The 10,035-nt window shown below is 49.9% G+C and overlaps 1 protein-coding gene across 2 annotated transcripts; it reads right to left on the bottom strand.

Moving 5' to 3' along the window:
* Positions 1-2,668: 2,668 nt before the first annotated feature.
* Positions 2,669-9,751, bottom strand: TMEM81 (transmembrane protein 81). 2 transcript variants are annotated; one of them, XM_073217072.1, is made up of 2 exons: positions 7,877-9,751; positions 2,669-7,549 (listed from the first exon to the last, which is right to left on the bottom strand). In XM_073217072.1, exons 1-2 carry the CDS (start codon positions 8,597-8,599, stop codon positions 7,340-7,342), a joined length of 933 nt encoding a protein of 310 aa, XP_073073173.1. In that variant the 5' UTR covers positions 8,600-9,751; the 3' UTR covers positions 2,669-7,339. The 2 variants fall into 2 exon arrangements, with proteins under 2 accessions (XP_073073173.1, XP_073073174.1); XM_073217073.1 differs by having other exon boundaries at positions 2,669-9,751.
* Between the last annotated feature and the right edge of the window lie 284 nt (positions 9,752-10,035).

Raw genomic sequence — 10,035 nt, 5'->3', positions numbered from 1 at the left:
TGAGAGGCACCGGGCTAACTTCCATGATGAGATTGAGCCCTATGCCTGGGCCCTCTAGGGTGCCTAGATGGAAGGAACAGGCCAATGGGAAGGAGGAGGTTTGACCCTGGATGTGCACATCTGTGAAGACGGCACCCTGGGACCACAGACCCTGCCCCCTGCAAGCAGAGTCCTCAGCCTGGGTGGAACTCTGGACACAAGCAGGCTCAAGTGGGACGAAGCACCACCCCAAGCATGCCCTGGTCTAAGAGGCGGCCAGACTCTCGAGCCAAGGACACTCCTGGTTTCTCAAGGGCCAGCCCGGCTGGACCCTGACATTGTCCTGGACGACTCCTTAGAGGCCCCTGCCACCTGCCAGGTGGCTGAAAACAAGTGCCCTGATGTCTGAGGCCAGGAGCCTGAGCCCCTGCAGCTTTGGGGGACAGCACTCCATGCTGCTGGGGGTGGGAGCTGAAAAGGCTTTGAGAAGCTGTGACACCTGGTGGAAAGGGGCACCAGACTTGGCCTGAGGCACAGTCACAGTTGAGGTGTCACCCTCATAGCCAACACTGCCAACCCGGCCCTGTCACCCCCAGTGACAGGAGCCACTATATGTGGCTGGGTGACTAAAGGGCTTGTCTTGGGGAGGTGCCTCACCCCACCAAGACCCATCCCACACAGTCTCCCCAGGATTGGCCAGGAGACAGGAGCCAGGGTGGGGGTCCTGCGCCTACCGGCTTCCTCCAGCTTGGCTTGCAGGCCCCAGACTCCACCCTCCCGGCACTGACTCAAGCCAGGGGAGAAATGCAGCATTAATCCCAGGTCCCCAAGTCGGGAGTCTTCTGGGAATGGCAAAGGATAGCTGGTCCTGCCTGCTCCCAGGAATAAGCTGGACCACCTGGCAGGACCCGTCCCCCGGCTGCCTCTGACCACTGTTTGGCATTTCCCCAGAGGAAAAGGGGTTAATAAATGGGACCTCCTACATTGGGCTCTGGGTATACCACCAGTCACAGAACGTCAGAGCTGAAAAATGCTTTAGAGCTCAGCTGGCCCAAGTCCTTCCCTTTACAGATGAGGCATCGGAGGTCAACAGCGTTAGGGACGTCCCAAGGGTCCCAAGGTCACACAGCCCGTCCTACCTTCCTGTTCCAGGCTCTGTCCAGAAGGAGGCTCTGCTGAGCGGCCACAGCCCGTTAGGAAGGGCAGTGAGCTATGAGCATTCTGCTCCAAGAGGTGTGGGTGGGTGCGTGACCACGGGGTGAACGGCACGACTGGGTCCCAGCCCAAGGCGTGGGCAGACTCCAGGAGACATTCTGTCCTGAGCCTAGTTTCTGTAGTTTACAGTTAGAGCTCTATTTTGTTATGATTTTTTAAACATTTAGGTCCTGCTCTATTTTCCTGGGCAGGTTTACATTGTTTCCCATTCCAATTTTTAAAAAGGTAAGCTCACACTTCTCTCTGCCACCACTGTGCCCACCACCGGCCCCAGGCCCGGGCCTCCCTCCCTGCAGCTGCCTCACCTACTCCTGTCCCTCCTCCCATGCCAGGTGCTGGAGGCTCAGCTAAGCCACTGTTCTCCCATCAACGGGGATCCCCCACTTGGTCTGGCATCCATCCTGGGCCCCCACGGCTGTGACTTCGCCTGGACCAGCTCTAACAGGAAGGGGATGCTCAAAGTAGGACACCCTCTGAGACTTAGAGTAAGGGGAAGGGGACAGGGGTCTACATTAAATGTGGGACCAGAGTGGGCTGGTCTGGCGCAGGACCTAACCAGGGAACTGGATGGAGGCTGCTGTCCCCAAGTGTGCCGGAGGCAAAGATACTCCTAGCTAAGTCTTCCTTCTGCTGAGGCCCATTAGCAAAGCGGAGGAAGGCAGACCCTCTGGGAAACCCAGAAAGGGCTTTTAACTAGGAAAACTCAGCCAGGAAAACCTAATCCGGGCAGGTAAGACCTGTTTGGAGGATACAGAACTGTACTCAGATGGATGTTCCTGCAGCCCGAGACCTCGGGTAGGGCACTCAGTGAGGGTTAGTAAGACAGCGGGGACCTGAGGACGTGCCAGCTTGTGAAATGGGAACAGCCTCTTGTTGAGCCTTGTGCAGGAGCTTGTGAGGAGGCAGAAGATGAGACCATGGATACTCCCAGAGTGCCTTCCTGCCCAAGGGGACTCTGATTGTCATCTCTGGTCAGATGGGCTGAGGCTTGCTACTGCTGTGATCATGACTTGACTTTGGACCTCTCCTCTCAGTCACACCAAGCCCCAAGGGCCACAAAGGGGAAAGCCACGAAGTACTTTACCCACAGCTTAGTGGCCAGTAAGTGCCTTGAGGACTAGGGACAGAAACAGCCTGCACACCTGTTCAGGGCTGGGGAGACATGACGGTCTCTCCTTTCTGTATACACCTGGGCTCAGCCTCCAGGGCCCTCTGCCCCTGGCCTCGGCTCCCGGGTCCTCACTGCTCTGTCTGGATCTATACCTACCCTCGAGGGGAGGGCAGCTCTCAGGCAGAGTCTGAGGCCCAGCAAGGTCAGGTGATCTACTGTCATTCCAGGCACTGGTGATACACACGGCGTAGGGGAATAAGAGAGCCATGGGGTGGGGGCGTCTTTCCCTTCGATTAAGTAACAGGAGACTGAGGTTAGACACCAGAAAAAAACAGTAATGAGACCCTGGAATAAGTAAGACCCTGTTTTTTCAGGACGTTGAGTAATTTTGACAGCTGTTGCTCTGGGATCTAGGTTAGATGATGGCTGGGTGGTGGGGGAGAGAAGCTCTAAGGATCCTTCCACAGTGGCGACTCTTAGAGCCAAGCGGTGCCCAGAACAGGAGTTGTCTGGGAGCTCCTGTCTGTTGTGGCCCTGGTCACGAAGGTGGAGGGCCAACCCCTGGGCCTTCTTTTCCTGGGATACACTGCCTCTTGGCAGGCCCAGGAGCCATGTACTCCACCCTGAGCAAGAGCCCAAGCTAAGAATGTTTCACTCTCTTCACCTCTTCCCCAGCGGAAGGATGCTTTTCTCTTCCTGGTCTCAGGAGTGACCAACTGGGCTCCTTTGGGAGGGAAAACAGTATCCCTCAATTAGGGTTTGAGGCCTGCGTGTGCTGTCCTGTTCCTCCGGGTCAGACCTAACATAACCCGGACTGCGTCCCGGGGGGCGAACAAAGTTGCCAGACAGGCTCCTGGAGTGATGGGCATTTATAAGGGACTTGAAGAGCTCCTCGGAAATAGGTGCTGGTAGCTGTGGTCACAGGCTTTGGGAGGGCAGGAAAATAAGGGGAAACTGGCGGGGGAAAAAATGGGTCAGCTAACTTGGGCCCAGGAAGCCCCGGTGCCTTTCGATGGGGCAGAGCCTGCCTTGTCCCCGGACTCCAACTTACCCACCCCATTTAGGGTCCGCACAACAGGAAGGCTCACGCTAGGCAAGGGCGAGGACTTCACTGGACACTGACTGGACCCACTTTTCGTTAAAACGGAACCCCTCCCACTGGCCTATTGTCTGTCCCTCTTGTACTTCTTGTAACAGTAGTTATTTATTGACTCTGGTAGCAACAGTTCTTAAATAAAGATGGCTGCTCAGCCTGCTGAGGCAGCGGGCACCAGCTGTGGGCGTTTCTGTCTTGGGGCTAAGGCATGCCTCCTTGTCCTGCTCCCTAACCCAGGCCGTTATCCAAAACCTTCACTCTCCACAAGGTCAACTCTAAGGTAAAGTCACAGCACACAGGCCACATTGCTTCATTCAGCCCTGGGAGGGGCGCAAATTAGGCAGAGTCTGGAAGCGGGACCCAGGAGGCAATCTGCCGGAATGAGCGGCCTTTCCTGACATACCACGGGCTGTGCACAGTGCCCGTGTGACGGCGCTTCTTAGTGTTCCCTGGTTTTCAGACACTTGAGGTACTCGCTCAACAGTACCGCAGGGACACCTCCTCCCTGCAGAGAGAGAGTGGCCCCGCTGGACGAGAAGGTGCCTCTAGTCTCTGCTCACAGCAGCCAGAAGGATTTGAACTCTCAGCCACATTTCCCAGCAGCAACATTCTCTAATGCATTCCACAAACCTTCATCACGCCATCTGGAATGCACAGGGATACGCCTGCGCAGCCCCGGAAGTGCTCTACCCGTGCTGAGCAGGTAGGGCTCCGTGCTCACCGTGCCCACAGCCTTCCTCAGAGAAGAGGGAGACGAAGGCAAGCAGAGGCCCCACGACTCAGCGCTTAGCTGCGAGCCCAGGGCCTGCTCAGCACAAGGAGCCCAGCTGACAGCAAGCCCCCAGAAGGGGTCAGCACGGCTACGGCACCCAACAGGCTCATTCCTTCCCTTTGCACCCAAAGGGGCTGCTGGGAACCCAACTTTTAGTCCAGTCAGCATTTCCTTGATCACACACACAGAATTTAGTGCAATAAACTGGGTTTTGGTCTTTTACTAACACCCCTGAGGGTCGTTTGTTCTTTTCTGTGTTCAGTCCTTCTGTACCCTCAGAGTCCAAATCCAAGAGCCCAGGGCACAGAGGGGTATAATCTACAGCAGCACAACACTCCATCCCACGCTTGCTACTGGCTGTGACAGAAAGCTGGAGAAGTTGTTTAGCTCTTCTTGGGTCTCGGCTTCTCAATCTGTAATATGGGAAACTGTACCCTTCAGTCCTCCTCCCTCCTCAGCGACATAATCTTCAGTTCATTAGATACAAAGACATTAACATGCTACGGTCTTTTAAAGTGTAGCAAGGTCTCTCCTGCTTCAGCAAATTGACCAGCACTGAACAAATGACTCCTTAGTGACACGTCCTGACTCACATCCAGTCCTTCACCTGGCGAAGCTCACACACAAGATCTCACCCGATCCTCATGATCACATTTCAGAGATGAGGACGACGGGTCAGTTAGCTCACTCCGCTGCACAATCACCGGCAGAACTGGGAACAGAACAGTCTTCTGAAACCCATCCTCTCAGAGGTGGAGAGAATGGGGAACAGTGTGTGGAAAACCCTAGATCTTTTCAAAGAGGATGAGTAAAGACTCCCTAAGCATGGGCCTACTATACCAGTGGTTCTCAGTCTTTGCAATACATCCACCTTTACATTATATCTATAAAACTTCTGAAAAACAAAGATACTTTGAATTAATGATTTACATAATCTAGGACACTGAAAGGGCCTAGAAGCAATTACTCCCCATGGCAATGAGTGCATTTAGCACCTAAATCTTGGGTTTCTAAATACTACTCCCCACACTAACAGGAACCAGAGTCCCTTGAAGAAACAGCAGATTCGGGTTTGGAAGAAATAAGGTCCAAATGTGGATCCGAGCCATTTTGCTGTTCTAGAAAGAAAGGACATGCTCAAAGTCAAATGGGACCACATCAAAAGGACAAAAGAGCTGGCTTGAAGGGATGCCTACAGACCAAAACTGGACAATTTGAACATGAAAAATGACCACAGTTATGGATGACATGTAATTCACTGAATAAAAGAAAATTCATTGAGACCTCAAGATTAAAGAGTAAAAAGTACATTTTCTTTGTAGAAAAATGCTAGCTACTAAATCTAGAAATGATGAATTTAAAGAGTCACCACTTTCCAATCCTCAACATACAGTCAGGCAAGGATTAGGGATTCCAGAACGTCGGTGAACAGTTTTTAGAAAAGCCAGTAATCCCAAAATATCACTCCACACACTACTAATTACAAAGGGGAAATATATATAACATTGGAGAGCTCTAGCAGTCACCACCTCAAATGATCAAGCCTGTCATCCACAGTGGGTCACTCTGACATCGTGCATCTCCTGAGCTGATGCAATAAGTACATGTCGTCATTTACACAGGGCTCTTGTCAAAAATGTGTAAAATCCATTCCTCAGGAACCTAATCAAGAGGAAATGACAAATCCAGACACTATCCAAGACAGCTGGCCTAGCTAAACTCTTCAATAAAATCGATGTTATGAAAACCAGCAACAATAACTGCAGGGATCTGTTCTAAAATAAGACTTAAGAGAAATAACCAAATATAGTATGTGAATCATTTGATCCTGGGCCAAAAATGAGATTAAAAAGCTCTAAGATTTTAGAAATTGAGGAAACAAAATAGCAACCAAAGAAAAGAGAAGGGAATTGTTCTCTTAGGTGTGATGGACACTGAGTTATACAGAATGTCCTTATTGGAAGATGCTAATGTTTTAAGAAAAAGGGGTCACAATGTCTGTGACTAGCTTTCAAGTGGCTCAATCAAATCAGTGTGTATTTAGAGAGAAATATAACTGCAGCAAAACATTCACAGCTGGTGAATCCTGTTAAATTGTCTCTGGGTGTTATCAAACCTTTCAACTTTTCTCTGGGTTTGAAACTTTCTAAAATTAAAAATAGAGGAAATAATATAAATCCATTGACCATAATTTAAACTGAAGTAGCATCCTCAGGGTTAGTAGTGTGTGGAGTGATATTTTGGGATTACCGGCTTTTCTAAAACCTGTTCACCAACGTTCTGGAATCCCTAATCCTTGCCTCATGATATGATGAGGATTGCAAAGTGGTGAGTCTTTAAACTCATCATTTCTAGATTTATTAGCCAGCATTTTTCTACAAAGAAGATGTACTTTTTACTCTTTAATCCAGAGGTCTCAGTGGATTTCTTTTATTCAGTGAATTATATGTCATCCATAACTGTGGTCATATTTTTCAGGTTTTGAAAAGTAAGGTTGAATCTTATCTTTCAAAAGCTTATTCAGGTGATTCAGACACACAGCTAAAGAGATCCACTCGTCCAAGTCTCGGCTTCCATTCATCCTTCTGCAGCTAGAACAAAGTGAGGGAGTGAGACATGCCCTTTCTCAACAGAATGAGCTCAGCTGGTGGCCAAGAGACTTTCCCTTGCTGGTTCCACAAGCCAATGATCTCAGTCTGAATGGCCTTTAAGGTCTTCAGATTAGATTTCCTAAGGAGGAAAGAAGGTGCTAGTCCTCTCTTAGGGGGCCTCGACTGTTATATGAAGACAATACACTTGACCTTCCCAGGAACACAGGCTTCAGGGCGCCGGAAGGATGGGAGCAGGGTGCACGGCAACAAACTATTCAGGGGAGACCTACCACACAAAGGATCCAGTTTGCCAGCAATCAGTTTAAAACTGAACACAGAGGGTTCACCTGGGGTGTACAGGAGGGGCAGATAATTTATTAATATTTAGTGACTATTATATACCGAAGTCAGATGTCATCACTAACCACCTTGGCTTATGACCCTCTACAAAGCAAGTTGTTCAATGTCTATTCTAAGATATTTGAAGAAAATAAAGCCAGACCAATTATGGGACAATTTCAACAAATCTAGGAAAATTTTAACTGAACAGCAGAAAAGCTTATGTCTCCATACAGCTACTGTGGATTATTTTTATTGAAGAGGAAAAAAATGTCTTCACCAGAAAAGCTATTAATATATCCTCTCACGTGATTATACTGCTCAGGAGACGAGAGACGGAGGTGGAGAGGGAGGCACACAAGCTGAAAATGAACGCGAGCTTGGAAGACAGAACTCTTCTCATGGGCAGGAGCAGGGAGGTGCCCACAGTCAGGCTCCCTGGGTACCTAGAGGGCAGGGAAGATGAGGAAGAGGTCCGTCTAGGACACACAGAAGGTACGGACTACTGCTCACAGCTGCCACGCTGCCGCCTCGCTCTACATCCCCCACTCGTTCTTTTGGCAGCAGCAGCCCTTCCTCTTGACTGATCCACAGTCAGGCAGCCAGAACTCTGCCCTCAAAAGCTAGCTTGGCATCTTGGGTAGCCAGCTCAGCTTCCTGAGCAGCCAGTCCAGACCCCCAGGCGGCCAGCACTTCAGGAACAAGGCCTGCAAGGCCTTCAGGCGGGCACCACCGCAGCTCGCCATCAGCCCACTGCACAGGACAATGCTCACCAGCACACCACCAGCTACGCCGCAGGCAATTCCTATTCCCAAGGCCAGAGGCACCTTCTTTCTCCATGGTGGGTGGTGAGGCCTGGAATAGTTGCCCAGACTTACTTCCAGGCCCTTATCTACTAGCTTCTGATCCTCAGTAAGGGACTGATGGAAATTCAGGCTCACTAAGTTAGGAGGAAGGACCCTCAGCCCAAAATAGAGCCTCTTGACAAGCCTCAAGTTCTTTAACAGCAGCACATCACACCGGTAGGTCCCAGAGTCATATTCCTGAGCAGATCGAAACTTCACAAAGTGGGACCTGGCACTGAAGGGCTTGAAGACCTCATCGTCAGTTGAGATGATGCCCCGAGCAAGTCGCCAGGTGAACCAGAAAGCTTCCTGCCCGACCTCCAGGGTGTCTGCACTCAAACAGCTCAGCTCCAATTCCTCCCCCACGAGAATGGTGAAATGGAGCATCCCACAGACCCAGTTGGTCAGACATTCCAAGCGCTGAGATTTACATTTCCTCCTCACTCCATCAGGGCCCACCTCGCAGACCGTCTCCTGCTTATAGCCAAGGCCGCAGGTGACAGTGCAGGGTGTGGCACTGACCACAACTTTCCCCACAGCCTGTTGTAGCTTCTCTGGGATGGCCAGGATGTTAGGTGAAGTCACCACCAAAGGCAGACAGGCAGCCAATACCAGGCTTCCAAGGAGGAAATCCACGGCCAAAGCCTTCATATGCCAGTGGGCGTTGCACCACCGTTAGCCAGCACCCCGGTGTATTCCGGTTGAATCCTCCACGAGGGTGTAACTGAACTTCAAGGCAGGAGTTCCTCCCAAGCTACCAGATGGCATGCACAGGTTGTAGATGAAACACTGCAGCCCACACAGAAGTCCAGTCCTTACTGACAGGTGAGGCCCCAGCAGGGAAAAGAGTCACTCTGTTGCTGCGTCACTGCCTCTGCTGGTAACCACCTTCCCAGTCTTCATTCTTTTCACATCCTTTTAATGAATTTAAGTCCACCTCTTGGGAAGACAAAGATGACAAGGCTTCTGAAGCTGACGTGAATTTCCAAATGAGCTCAAATGCCTAGTGAAGCTATAGGTTCTTCCCACCCTTTCTCCTCCCCTCCAAATTGTGGGATCTAAAAGGTTACAAAAGCTCAGTTAAATCTGACCAAATAAGAAATCAAATACCAAGTGCCAAAAAAGAGGATTAACCTGAATTATTACAGACCTTAAATGCTCCTAAACCTTCTATAAAATATTGTGAGGCAAGTGACTTATCCTTCCTGAATGTCCATCTCCTCCTTTGTAAATGAAGCCCTCCTTGCCAATTTCAGGAAGGTCACTTTGAGAATCAAATGATAAACTGCACATGAGAACACTTTGTAAAGTGTAAAACACTGGTCATGTGTAAGGAATTTTAAATAGAAAATTCATGAACACAAGGACCAAGATGTCCCTGAAGACTTCGAATGTTATCAGCAAGGAGGTAATACGAAATGCAGCTCCTCTCCCCCGTCCCCGTCTGGGCTCTTCCTTCCCCAAGGTACCGGAGGTACCTTCTAGGGGAGGGGATACGCATCTCTCTCCCCTCCGTCTGTCTGCCTACTCTCTTCACCCTACAGAACAGAGGGAGTCACTGTTCACTGAGTCAAGGTTGCTAAGAAACAGCTCTGATGTCAGTGACGGATTCTCAGTCACATAAAAGATTCACAAGTAGACATGCATATGTGACAGTGATTAAAGTCAAAGACTTAAATACACTTCATGAAACATCTCATTCTTTAGGAGACAATGAGTACTCGATGGGTTTTAAAACTACCTCATCTAGTAAGAAAAGGCTAATAAAGAGCAATTTAACCATACTTACACTTTAAGGAAGACCCTTGGGAAGCTGGAACTTCCTGGCATGTTTCTGTAGCCTCCAGGACGCCTTCCAGCACTGCGGTCTCTACACAATAGTCACATACACACACTGAGCTAAAGGATTTGAAGAGAGATCATTTCTAGATGATGTTTTTAACTTCAACTTTCTGCTTGCACCATCTATTTATGTCCTTGGCTACAGGCAGAAGTCTGGGCTACCTGACCACTCCTGACCCCGCCAGCTCTCTATTTCCACTCAGAGAGAAAATCTGACAGCACAGTGAGTTTTCTGTTGTACAAAG

Source organism: Manis javanica, chromosome 11 (assembly GCF_040802235.1).
Source record: "Manis javanica isolate MJ-LG chromosome 11, MJ_LKY, whole genome shotgun sequence".
In the NCBI taxonomy this organism is placed as follows: Eukaryota; Metazoa; Chordata; class Mammalia; order Pholidota; family Manidae; genus Manis; species Manis javanica.
This window is presented reverse-complemented; position numbering and strand designations above follow the sequence as displayed.

Coding starts and splice junctions, on each gene's coding strand:
- TMEM81 (XM_073217072.1), bottom strand. CDS start 8,599: ATGAAGGCTTTGGCCGTGGATTTCCTCCTTGGAAGCCTGGTATTGGCT. Junction 7,550..7,876: donor GCGTAGCTGGTGGTGTGCTG/GTGAGCATTGTC, acceptor CCTGCCCTCTAG/GTACCCAGGGAGCCTGACTG.